The sequence below is a fragment of the Sturnira hondurensis genome, unplaced genomic scaffold (genome assembly GCF_014824575.4).
Source record: "Sturnira hondurensis isolate 20B ecotype Veracruz unplaced genomic scaffold, ASM1482457v3 Scaffold0013511, whole genome shotgun sequence".
Classification (NCBI taxonomy): Eukaryota; Metazoa; Chordata; class Mammalia; order Chiroptera; family Phyllostomidae; genus Sturnira; species Sturnira hondurensis.
The window spans coordinates 659,632-673,662 of NW_028086142.1; the positions used below are offsets into that span (position 1 = coordinate 659,632).

Below are 14,031 nucleotides of genomic sequence, written 5' to 3' on the forward strand. Positions count from 1 at the left end.
AAGAAAAGATGAAATACTGCATTTTGAGACAACATATGATATCATGCTAAGTGAAATAAGTCACGTGGAAAAAGCCAAGAACCACATGATTGTTCACTCAAATGTGAGATAAAACTAAAAGCAACAAGTGATCAAACAAGACAAATAATAACTCATAGATATAGACAACAACATGGTAGTTACCAAAGGGAAACTGGGTGGGGAGTGGCAGTACAAGGAATGGAAGTCAAATATATTGTGATGAAAGCAGATCTGACTTTGGGTAGTAAACATACCAAGCAATATAGAGAATTCACCCCTCTGGTGCTGATTCACAAATATACCTGTGAATCAGCACCAGAGGGGCCCAAATTGATTGTGGGTAGTGGTGGAAGTGACTAAAAAATGGCAGAGAGTGGAGCAAGCAGCACTGTTCCCTCTTGGACCCCTCCCCTACATATAGCTCCACAATACAGCGACACGGGTTGCCCTGCCCTGGTGAACACCTAAGGCTCTGCCTCTTACTACATAACAAGCTCACTGAAACAACAGCAACAAAAAAAAATGTCCTAAATGAAAGAACAAAGAAAGATCAAAGATCCAGAAAAATTACAACTAAGTGACAAAGAGATAGCCAGCCTATCAGATGTACAGTTCAAACCATGGGTAATCAGGATGCTCACAGAACTGATTGAGCTTGGTTGCAAAAGGAAGGAATAAATGAAGGCTACCCAAAGTAAAGTAAAGGAAAATGTACAGGGAATCAACAGTGATGGGAAGGAAACCAGGATGCAAATCAATGGTTTGGACCAGAAGGAAGAAATAAACAGTCAACCAGAACACAATGAAGAAAGAAGAATTCAAAAAAACGAGGAGAGGCTTAGTAACCTACAGGACATCTTTAAATGTCCCAACATCTGAATCATAAGGATGCCAGAAGGAGAAGAGGAAGAGCAACAAAGTGAAAGCTTATTCGAAAAAATAATGAAGAAAACTTCCCCAATCTGGCAAAGGAAATAGACTTCCAGGAAGTCCAGGAAGCTCAGAGAGTCCCAAAGAAGTTGGACCCAAGGAGGAACACACCAATGCACATCGTAATTACATTAGCCAAGATTAAAATGAAGGAGAAAATCCTAGAAGCAGCAAGAGAAAAGGAGACAGTTACCTTCAAAAGACTTCCCATAAGACTGTCAGCTGACTTCTCAAAAGAGACCTGAGAGGCAAGAAGGTGCTGGAAAGAAGTATTCCAAGTCATGAAAGGCAAGGTCCTACATCCAAGATGACTCTATCCAGCAAAGCTTTCATTTAGAATGGAAGGGCAGATAAAGTGCTTCCCAGATAAGGTCAAGTTAAAAGAGCTCATCATCACCCAGCCCTTATTATATGAAATGTTAAAGGGACTTATCTAAGAAAGAGAAGATAACAAATATGAACAGTAAAATAACTACAAACTCAGGACTACCAACAACCAAACCTAGAAAAACAAAAACAAGCCAAGGAAACAACTAGAACAGGAACAGAATCACAGAAATGGAGATCACATCACTCCTTTAACAGGAAGGATGAGGTAGGGGAAAGAAGGGGGAAGGTACAGGGACTAAGAAGCATAAATGGTAGGTACAAAATAGACAGGGGGAGATTAAGAATAGTATAGGAAATGGGAGAAGCCAAAGAACTTATACCTATGACCCATTAATATAAACTAAGGGGGTGCAGGGAATGCAGGTGGGAGGGGGTGTGCAGGGCAGAGGGGAATAAAGGGGAGGAAATGGGACAACTATAACAGCATAATGAATAAAATATATTTTTAAAAAATTACTGACAAAGTAAAGTATATATAATATATTAATTTTTAAAAGGCAGTATATAGACCTGACTGGTGTGACTCAGTGGACTGAGTGTTGGCCTCCATGCCAAAGGGTCACTGGTTCGATTCTCATTCAGGGCACATGACTGGCTTGTGGGCCAGGTCCCCAGTAGGGGGTGAGGGAGACACAACCACACTTTGATATTTGTGTCCCTCTCTTCGCTTCCCTAAAAATAAGTAAATCTTTTAAAAGAAAGAATGATTTATTTCCTTTTGAAAAAAGGCAGGATATAAAATTATATATAAGGTTTAGCACTCATTTGAAACTTGATCTACTATATCAGTTAGATATAGGCTTGAAACTTGATCTTGATTCAGATCTGATTATGGATTGGTAGTTCAATGACCTTAGGCAAATTACCTCTCAAATTCTTACTTTCAAGAATTGAAATTGGTGATGACAAGTATACCATCACCAATCATATAAAGTTATTAAAAGATTAAATGACAGTAATTTAACAAACAAGAACTTAAAAAGGTTAAATGTGGATTGAGTGGGGGACTGGGAATCACATGATCACGGTTCGATTCCCAGTCAGGGCACATGCCTGGGTTGCAGGCCAGTTCCCAGCAGGGGACTCACAAGAGGCAACCATACATTGATATTTTTCTCCTTCTCTCCTTCCCTTCCCCTCTAAAGATAAATAAATAAAATCTTTAAAAAAGGGTTAAATGATAAAAACAAATAACATCTGGGCTATCTAGCACAAAATTCAATACATTTTCACTATTATTAGTACTCTTATGATCTTTATACAAAATACTATGCACAGGTACAAAATAAGAGATGAAACAAACTAAAACATTAACAAGAACTGTATCTGAAAGTACAAGTGATTTTTATTTTTTTCCTTATCTTTCCTAACAATTAATACATCATACTCTTATCAGAAAAATTTGTTAATGAAGGAAAAGTTAATTTAGAGTTTCACAATACTCTATCTACTTCCCCAGTAACATTACCCCTCCCTGGTGCCCCCCTCCTGCCCCTCGCCCCACTGCGGACCTCTGCACACACTCTTAACCCATATTTACACACTGACCTGAAGAACAGTAAGCTGAAATTTAGTCCCTTTCTCTGGTCTAGGACAGGAAGCTCTTCTCTGTTTGATCCGATCTTGTTTGCCATTTCCACTTGGGTTGTCAGGGGTATTGGTGTTTTCCTTCACAGCTGCCACATCATGTTGCAAACTAGTAATTAAAAATGCAAAAGCAACTTGTATTCAATTTCTCAGAGCAGACATTATTCGGTGATTCTCAAAGCCCAATTTTAACCCAAATCAGTTAACATCTGAAATCCCTTCATGGTTAGAATCATTTCATTATGATGATAAAATACTAAGAAAACTTATCAAGTATAAAATCAGAATTTATGGAAAATAAATAAGTAGTAGCTTAGTTGGGTAGAGCATTATCCTGATACTCCACGGTTAAGGGTTTGATAGTCAGGGCATGTGTAAGAATCACCCACTGAATACATAAATAAGTAGAACAATGAATTGATATCTTTCATCTCTTTCTCTGTCTCTCAAATCAACAGATATAAAATTAGAAAGTTATGATTTTATAACTCGGAATATACTTAAAGTCACTGAACTATATATATTTAATGGGTGAATTTCATGGTATGTGAGCTAGATCTCAATAAAGCTATTTTTATAAGTTATAAAAAACTGAGATCATGTTGTATTTGTTTGAGAAGTATTTCCTCACAGTAATGGAAGAGAAAGAAAAACAGTAACAGTGATAGGCCTCTATGGAACCTTTTATCAGAGGACCCTCTTGATTAATTTTATCCTGGTTGAGTTTTCTTATTAATATGCTCAAATAAAACATCTAGGAATCAATTCTCACTCAAAATATACCTTTTTATGCAATGAACTCAATAGGGGACAGACAGACTAGGTGTGAAACACAATAATAGTGCAGGAAGGCAGAACAAGAAATGGAAATAGTATAAAGAAAATATAGTATATGTTATTGAATGAAGTATTTAGCCACGAAAAAGAATGAAATCTTGGCATTTCAAACAGCATGTGTAGGCTTATCAGTCAGTATGCTAAGAGAAGGAAGTAAGTCTGAAATAAGAAAGACAAGTACATATAATCTCACTTATATGCAGAATCTACAAACAAAAACAAACCCCAAGCTCAGATACAGAGAACAGATTATTGGTTGTCAGAAGTGTGTGGGGGAGGGGCGAGGGTCAGAGGTAGGCAAAATAGGTGAAGGGAGTAAAAAAAGGTACAAATTTCCGGCTATAAAATAAATATATAAGTGCTCGCTTTGGCAGCACATATACTAAAAATTGGAACGATACAGAGAAGATTAGCATGGTCCCTGCGCAAGGATGACACGCAAATTCGTGAAGCGTCCCATATTTTTTAAAAATAATAAATTTAAAAATAAATAAATATATAAGTCATGGGGATATAATGTGCAGCATGGACAGTATAGTCAATAAAACTGTGCTGCATATTTCAAAGTTGCTAAGAGAAAGGACTTTAAAAGTTCTTATTACAAAGAAAAAATTCTTTAGGTATGTGAAGTGATGGATGGATTTATTGTAGCAATCACTTCACAATATATACAATATCGAATCATTATGTGGTATACTTGAAATATAAAATTCAAACAGTTATACCTCTTTATCAATCAATCAAATACACCAAAATTTTGCTTAAAAATGAGAATAAATGATGTGAAAAAGTTTCAACATGATTAATTCTAACTAGTTGTATTTTGCAGGTTCAAATCAATGATTATGAAAGGGTCAATTAACTTTCAATTTATCCAGGTCAAGAAAACTTTTCAGTTTTTTTCTTTAATAACTTTGAAGATACTTAAATAAATATAAAAATTATAGTAAATACAATAGAAACAAATGATAAGATCTATAAATACCAAATAGACATATTTAAAATTAATTTTTAGGTAAAGTCCTCTTAAAACTACTCATGAACTATCTACATAAAGATATATAAGAGAAAATAAAAATAACTACTAAATGTTTTTCTATTTCCATATGAAAAAGCATTTTGCATAAATATAAATGGTGGCAGAAGATGCAATTAATACTGCTTAGTTTTTTAATACACAGAGAAATAGCAATAACAAATAACACCTTCAACAGTTAAAAGCGACATATACTAGTCAGTGGGGTTGTACCATTCATTCACATTGCAGATTCATTTTAAAACACTAGTTTAGGGTTTAGGACAACATGGTAGAAATTCAACTCTCCTTGTTTCTCTCCTCAAAGTACAAATAAAAAATATGAAAATATGAGAGCAGACAATCACAGGGGGGTGCTGAAGGGTGAAAAGATGAAGTCGGACTGGCTAGGGAATCCCCAGCAGTTAAAGAAAAAGGTAACAGCTTGGCATCTCCTGATTACCCACCCAGTGACAGAAGGCAGTCCAGGCTCTGGGCCCACAGGCCTCGGAAGCCCATGCTCAGTGGTTTCTTGACCCCCAACCCTGCAGAAGTGTTTCAGGCAAGCCCTTTACTCCCCCTGGTAACTCTGGTGGGAAACCCACCAGTAGCATGTGACCAACTTAGAGAACGACACTGAGGCAGCAAGCCTAGAGTAGTGCTCTTCACCCCTTCCATCCAGAGGTGGAGCGCAAGTGTGCAAGGTGTTCCAAAGAGACCACAGTTATACTACAAGTAATCTGAAAACTAAATTCTCATTAGAAATGGGTGACTGCCAGATAAACTAGAATATTTAAATAGGATCCAGAGTCTCCAACATAGTATTCAAAAGGTCCAGGAGACAAATGAAAGTTTCTTATTATACCAAAACCCAGGACAATCATAATTTGAATGTGGAAGGACAATTGATGCCAACACCAGGATGAATCAGATATTGAAATTAGCTGAAAGGATTTTAAAGCAGCCATCATCAAAATGACCCAATAGGCAACTACAAATACTCTTGAAGCAAATGAAACAAAACAAAAAAACTTGTTAAAAATAGAAAATATTAGCCCTGGCTGGTGTGGCTCAGTGGATTGGGTGCCGACCTGTGAACCAAAGGGTCACCAGTTTGATTCCCGGTCAGGGCACGTGCCTGGGTTGCAAGGCCAGGTCCCCAGTGTGGGGGGGCACATGAGAGGCAACCACGCATCGATGTTTCTCTCCCTCTCTTACTTCCTCCCTTCCCTCTCTAAAAATAAATAAATAGAACTTTTTAAAAATAAAGATAAAAATAGAAGATATTAAAAAGAACAAAAAGGAAATTATAGAACTATGAAGAACAACCATTAAAAACTAACTCATTGAATGGATATAACAGGATAAATAGGAGAAAGAAAAGAAATAGTAAACTTCAAAACAGAACAGGAATTACCCTATATGAATAACAGAGAAAAATATTATTTTACAAGTACCAAATAATAAAATAATTATACTTACATCTACTTATAGTCTATTTCTTTAGATTAGGTGCAATTTTATTCTAAATTACATTATTTATTTCCATTTTTAAATCCTTCTGAGCTTTTCTTAAAAACAGAATGTTATAATGAGAAAAAGGAATGGTGAATAATTTCACAATCTATATGATCTTTATTAAAATAAAAAAGCAAAATAATACCTACTGTTTTTATTGAACATACACATAAATATAAAAATGAAAAATCTTATCTAGTCAAGATACAATGACCTCCTAATTAATGCAAGAACTTCAACACACACCATTTCCATAGTATTAAATTTGAAGATACTTACCTTCTAACTAAATCTGGTTTTAGATGAGTTGCTTGTTGTTCAACTGGTTGGGATATAGGCTGTAAATAATATAGAAATAAAAACTGTTATGATAACATGAAACTTCAAGCTAAAGATTAAATTTGGTATTATTTCAGGAAACATACTTGTTACATATCATGTTTTGGTTACCTCACAAACCAGGCAGAACGAACATCTACATTATTAAATATCTCTATGAATCTTATTGATTTTACTACCAAAGATAAAGAAAACTAAACTGTAGCAATACTCATTAACATTTCTCATTAAGAAAAGGGAACATTGTTTTGTATAATTTGATTTCTGTTATTTTTCAACAGAGAACACTGACATTCAGCTTCCAGTCCTGGTTGTAAAATTACTTCTAAAGGAAGAGTTACTGCCAGTATACAAACAGATAAATCAATGACACAAGCTTTCATATACTGTGTGGTCTCATCATTCTTCCTCTCTTTTTTCACAAAACTACTGCCAATTAATTATCCCTTTGAGGTGTTAGTATTGGAAAGCTGCAATACAGATTTCTAGGAGGAAAGTATAAGCCCCCTAAACAGGCAAATGCCAATGCTGCTGGAAAACAATTTTAAACATTTATATAATCCACCCTGTGCATTACTACTGGAGATAGCAGAGTGATCTCAAAATCCAAATCTATCAAAAATTATCTCTTCCCTACCCAGTTTAAACCTCCTACGATGGCTCGCCATTTTCTATAAGGTTACGTTCTTTTGGATAGCACATAAAAGTCCTCAGTAAACTGCCCCTGGCTGGTGTAGCTCAGTGGATTGAGCGCGGGCCTGCGAACCACACAATTGCGGTTCGATTCCCAGTCAGGGCACATGCCTGGGTTGCGGGCCAGTTCCCAGCAGGGGATGCAAGAGGGGCAATCATACACTGATATTTCTCTCCCTCTCTCCTTCCTTCCCTTCTAAAGATAAATAAATGAAATCTTTAAAAAACAGAATTGATTAAAAACTAAAAAAAAAAAAAAAGAAGTCCTCAGTACACTAATCCCAGCCTCATTCTGTAGTTTCTTACCCGCTCAAAGCCACACTGAAGGAGTTGGACTTTCCCATGTACTGTGACTCTACTTATGTTCCTTCATCTCCCTGGATTATTACAACTCCTCCATAAGTCCTGTCCATTAAGCAAATATCTAGACAGAACTCCTATATGAAAAAGCTTCTACTAAAGTGGGTTGAGGACACAAACAAAATCACTTTGGGTACTCTAAAAACCATATATGCCTTAGTTCATATCTTGGTTTCTAAACTAAAGGGGATGAAGGTTTCTTAGACAAATGGTTGATTTTGGCCCTGGGACAAGGAAAGTACTAGGTGAACCTGGATCACCTTGCTGTCCCAAAAAGTAAAGAACTGCTCAAAGAATGATGGAAATATATCAAAGGCAGACGGAAGCCAGCTCAATGGGGTTCCCACTGCCCACAATTTGGGCATCAGAATAAATAATAATAGCATCAGAATATAACCAATTCAATAAAATAAGAATCCAGGAAGTCACACTTATACAAATAAAAGAAAAGTCTTACAGTACAAGGCCAAGTAATAAATATAAGGACTGAAGAAGTTAGAAAATCATCAATGGATAAAACTAATGAGTAAATGTTGGATGAGGAACAGGATATTTACATAGTTTCAAAATATCTCCTCACAGATCACTTATTAATTACAGAAGCAAAAAAACAACCAAGTTACAGTGGAACTTGGTGGGCCCCACCTTAACCAAATAATCAAATTAAATCTCAGCAATATTAGAACAAATTGGCACCACATCCCTTCTGATATAAAATGTGCAAATAACAAAAATTACTTACATGTTATTCCTGATAAAAATGCATGATATGAATCTGAACTTAAAGAACAGTGTATAAAATAAATGACCTTTATTTTTCAAAAATATAAATGCTACGAAAGACAAAGAAAGGCTGAGAAACTGTCCCAGTGTAAAGAACATGAAAGAAACAAACAATACAATTAAAAGAAAGATCAATCCATGATCTTCAATTAGATCCTGGATTGGAGGGGTTGCCATTAAGGACATTATTTGGATAATTGGTGGAACTTTAATGTGAATAATAGGTTAAATAATATTCTACTCATGTTATCTCACAGATTTTGTAAGTATGACAATGACCTGGACTTGTTCATTGTATTGTACTAAGAAAATGTCCTTATTCTTACAGAAATATTTACAGGTAAAAGGCATCCTGTTTGCAATTAGTTCTCCCATGCTTCAGAAGGAAAGTAATATATGGATGAATAGTAGATGTTATCAATGTATGGATGGATGGATGGATGGACACAACACTAATAGACAGACCACCATTCAGTAATGGCTTTTGTCATGTCCCTCTTTATTATGTCTGATCAAGGGATCCTGTATGATTTATCTTTGTATTCTCAGTTCCTCTAAACACCATGCCTAACACATTTTAGGCTTCCAACAAATGTTTGAAGGTACAAAGAAATAAGAAAACTGTGTCATAAGAAGACTATGCCATAAAAATGTTTGTGATCCAATATTACGAATCCCAGACATCAATTTGAAAGAAATACAAAGAAAGAAAAAGAGTATATAGTATAAAGTTTATTTCATAGTAAATGGCAGCTATGTTTGTGTTTTTGTGATATTCTATATACAGCAAATATTAATCAGCCATGAAGAAGGAAATTTTGCCATTTTTGACAGCATGGATAAAATTCACTGAGTGTAATGCCCTCTAGGTCATACCCTAGTGTAAAACCTAGAGGGCATTACACTCAGTGAATTAAGTCAATCAGAAAAAGACGCATACCATATGATTTCATTTATATGTGTAATCTAAAGAACAAAATATTTGAATAAAATTGAAATAGAGTAATAAAGAGCAGACTTATGGTGGCCAGAGGGGAAGGAATTTGGGGGATTGGGTAGAAGAGGCACAGGGATTAATAAGTACAGACTGGTAGGTTACAAAATAGTCATGGGGATGTAAAGCAAAGCATAGGGAATATAGTCAATACTATTGCGATAGCTATATATGATGACAGATGGCTATGAGAAATATTGAGGGGAACTCTATGCAAACTATATGACTATCTAACCATTAAGCTGTACACTGCCAACAAGTAAAAAATAAAATTGAAAGAAAAAAACTGATAGTAAGTTAGTTGCTCAGGAACAGAGGAAGAGTTAAGTAATTATGAATACTTACTGCATGAATATGTGACCATTGAAAATTAATCGTGTATAAAACTGCCATTAATTTGAGTATTGATTTTGTATCTGGCTATGTTGCCTAATTCTTTTATTAAGTCTAGTAGATTTTTGGTACAATAACATACTTGAGTTGTGAATGAGTTTTACTTCCTACTTTCCAATTTGGATCGCTTTTATTTCTTCTCCTTGTCTGATTGCTGTGGTTAGAACATCCAGGACTATGTTGAATAAAAGTGGTAAAGGTAGACATCGCTGTCTTGTTCCTGATTTTAAGAGAAATGCCTTTAGTTTTTGCCAGTTGAGTTTGATGCTGGCTGTATGTTTTTCCTTTATGGCCTTTATTATGTCCAGGTATCATCCCTTTATTCCCAGTTTGCTGTGAGCTCTTATAAATGGGTGCTGGATTTTATTGAATGCTTTTTCTACATCCATTGACATGTTCATGTGACATTTCTTTCATTTTCTTTATGTGTGGAATCCCATTTGATTTGCAAATATTGTACCAACCCTGCACCAATGGGATAAATCCCACTTGATCACACTTCATGATTTTTTGATGTATTGCTGGATCCAATCTTTCATTAAGCATCTCAGTATCTACGTTCACCAGGGATATTTTCCTATAATTTTCTTTGTTGTGTCTTTACCTGATTTTCAAATTAAGATAATACTGGTATCATAAAAAGAGGTTGGAAGTCTTCCCTCCTCTTAAATTTTTTGGAATACTTCCAAAAGGATAGGCATTACTTCTTTGAATGGCTGGGAAAATCCCACCCACCATAAAGCCATCTGGTCCAGGAGTTTCATTTGCTGGGAGGTTTTTTTTTTTTTAACTACTGCTTTCATTTCATTAGTTATCAGTCTATTCAGGTTTTCTGATTCTTCCTGATTCAGTTTTGGAAGATTGGTTTTTAGATATTTATCCATTTCTCTATCCAATTTCCTGGTATATACTTGTTCACAGTATTTTGTTACAATGCTTTGTATTTCTATGATAGCAGTTGTTACTTCCCCCTTTTCATTTCTAATTTTATTTGAGTCCCCCTTTTTTCTTGATGTGTCTGGCTTAAAGGTTTGTCAATCTTGTTCACCTTTTCAAATAAACACCCCCTGGTTTCGTTGATCTTCTTAAAAATTATATTTTGCTTATGCCACTGCACTTGTCTCAACTTTTTCCCCATTGACCTACCTCTAAGGACCCCCCTCAGATAATCCCCAAGCTATTCTCCACATCTTTGAGCCAGGTAGGTATGTTCTTCCACTACTCTCTTCACCTTCTTTCATCCAATCTCCAACTCCCCTTTAGGATACAACAGCTGCCAGTCTCTTCGATGTAACTATGCCTGTTTCTATTTTGTTTGTTAGTTTACCGCTTATTTTTTTCATTACATTCCACATATAAAAGAGATACATGGTATTTGTTGTCTTTCACTGAATGGCTTATTTCACTTATCGAAATAATCCCTCAGTCCATTGATCTTTTCAACTATTTTGGTCTGTTATTTCCTCTTTGATCTTGATTATGCCCTTTCTTCTCCTTACTCTGGGCTTCATTAGTTTTTGTTTCCTAGTTTTCTTAGGGATAGGGTTAGATTGTTTTGAGATCTTTCTTGCTCCTTGAGGGAGGTCACAAGTGCTATGAACTTCCCTGTCACCACTACTTGGACTGTGTCCCATATATTTTGGCTTGTTGTGTGTTAACTTTCATTTGTTTCCAGGTAATGTTTGTTTCCTTGATCTCATTGATAACTTATTTATACTTTAACAGCATGCTATTTAGCCTCCATGTACTAAATATTTTTGCATTTCTTCATTGAGGTTGATTTCAAGTTTTATGCCATTGTGATCTGAGCAAATGCTTCATCTGATTGCAATACTGAATTTGTTAAGAATTATTTTGTGTCCTACTGTGTAGCCTTTCTTTGAGAATACTCCATGTGAACTTGAGAAGAATGTATATTATGCTGCTTGGAATGAAATATATTGTAAATATCAATTAAATCCATTTGGACTACTATGTTGTGAAAAGGTCACTTTTTCCTTGCTGATTTTTTATGTGGAAGATCTATGCATTAATGACAGTGGAATGTTAAAATCCACTGCCAAGACTGTATTACTGTTAATGTCACTTTATGTCCACCAAGATTTTCTTTATATATGCAGGTGCTCCCATATTGGGTGCATATATATGTACAAGGGTTATGTCCTCTTGTCAGATAAACTCACTATTACGTAGTGGCCTTTTTTGTCACTTATTATGGCCTTTACATTGAAGTCTATTTTGTGAGACAGAAGTACTGCTACCCTAGCCTTTTTTTTTTTTGGTTTCCATTTCATGGAATATTTTCCTCTGCATTTCACTTTTAGCATGTATAAAGCTTTTGTTTGCAAGTGGGATTTTTGTAGATGCCAAATATATGGGTCACGTTTCTTATCCATTCAGTTACTCCACGTCTTTTGAGTGGAGCATTTACTCCACTTACATTTCAGGTGATTATAAATGGGTACTTATTGTCACTTTTTTTCATTGTGCCTATAGTCCTCTATTTCTTCTTAAAGCAGGTCCTTTAACATTTCTTGCAATGCTGGTTTGGTTGTAATGAACAGCTTTTAACCTGTTTTTGATCTAGGAAGCTATTTCTCCTTCAATTTTAAATGATAGCCTTGCTGCATGGGTAGAATATTCTTGGTGACAAATCCTTATTTTTCATCACATTTAATACTTCATGCCAATCTCTTCTGGCCTGAAAATTTTTATGTATATTTTCAGAGGGGAAGGGACAGAGGAAAACATCAACGTGTGGCTGCCTCTCACATGTCCCCCACTGAGGACCTGGCCCGCAACACAGACATGTGCCCTAGACTGAAAATCAAACCGGCAACACTTTTCTTCACAGGCCTGTGCTCAATCCACTGAGCCACGCCGTGTAGGGCTTGGCCTGAAGTGTTTCTATTGAGAAATCACATGACAGCCTATGGCAGCTCCTTTTAGGTAACTGTTTCTTCTCTTGCTGACTTTAACATTCTTTCTCTGTCTTTACCCTTTGCCATTGCAATTATAATGTATCTTGATGGGGGTCTCTTTGGGTTCATCTTAATTTGGACTCTTTGTTCTTCCTAAACTTGTGTGACTTTTTTCTTCACTAGATCAGGGAAGATTTCTACTATTATTTTTTGAAAGAGTATCTCTATCCCTTGCTCTTTCTTTACCTTCTGGTAACCGTATGATATAGAGGTTACATTTCATGTTGTTCCAAAGATCACTTAAGTTGTCCTGTGTTTTCCACTTTTTTTTTCTTTCTGCTGCTCTGATAGAGTGGTTTTGTCTCTGGCATCTTCTAATTTGCTAATTTGATCCTCTGCTTCATCCAACCTACTGATTATTCCTTACATTATATTCATTTCCGACATGTTATTCTTTTTTCTGACTGGATATTTTTCATGGCTCCTATGTACTGTTTCCTGCTATTGAGCATCCTCATAAATACTACCCTGAACTCTGTATGATAAATTGCTTGCCTAAATTTCATTTAGTTCTTTTACTAAATATTTCTCTTGTTCTTTGATATGTTTCTTTAGTTCTTCATTTTAGCTGTTTCCGTATGTTTGTTTCCATGCATTAAATAGAACTTCTACAACTCCGAGTCTTGGTGGTGGGGGGCCTTCTCCAGTAGTTGTCTTCTGGAACTCAGTGGCGCACTCTCCTTGGTCACCTGAGGTAGGTGCTCTAGAAATGACCATTGTGTGAGTTAAGCAGGACCTCCTGTCGTAAATGGTTCATGATTGCCATTGTCCCGTTTGTGGGACATCCCAGCCCTCAGGTTGGTTGACTGTGAGGTTCAACAAATTATTGTCCAGGTACAAACCAAACAAAAACGAAACCAAAAACAACTCAACAAAACAGAAACAAACATCATCAACAACAACAAAAAAACAACATGAAGAAATGAAAACAGAGGCAAAAGAAGAAGATGACAAGAAAAAGGACAATAAAATAAGGAGAAAAGTAAAATAATAAGACAAACAAAAAAGAATTAGAGAAGAAAAAACAGAAAAGAGAATATGAAGAGAAAGAAACAAAATAAAAATAAACATAAAAATGTAGGGAAATGACCCTGGCTGCTGTGGCTCATGGATTGAGTGCTGGCCTGGAAACTGAAGGGTCATTGATTCGGTTCCCAGTCATACACACGCCTGGGTTGCAGGTCAGGTCT

General features: G+C 35.8%; 1 protein-coding gene and 1 non-coding gene across 2 annotated transcripts in view; one reads left to right on the forward strand and one right to left on the reverse strand.

Moving 5' to 3' along the window:
* WNK3 (WNK lysine deficient protein kinase 3) overlaps positions 1–14,031 on the reverse strand; it is a 107,369-nt gene that overhangs the window by 29,123 nt on the left and 64,215 nt on the right. The window contains exons 10-11 of the mRNA XM_037061661.1: positions 6,578–6,636; positions 2,890–3,037 (exon numbers count right to left, since the gene is read on the reverse strand). Of these exons, the coding sequence (XP_036917556.1) occupies positions 2,890–3,037; positions 6,578–6,636 (207 nt within the window). The remainder of the gene's footprint in view (positions 1–2,889; positions 3,038–6,577; positions 6,637–14,031) is intronic.
* LOC118997801 (U6 spliceosomal RNA) lies at positions 4,124–4,231 on the forward strand. Its single transcript, XR_005068725.1, has one exon. It is a non-coding gene; the product is annotated as a U6 spliceosomal RNA (small nuclear RNA).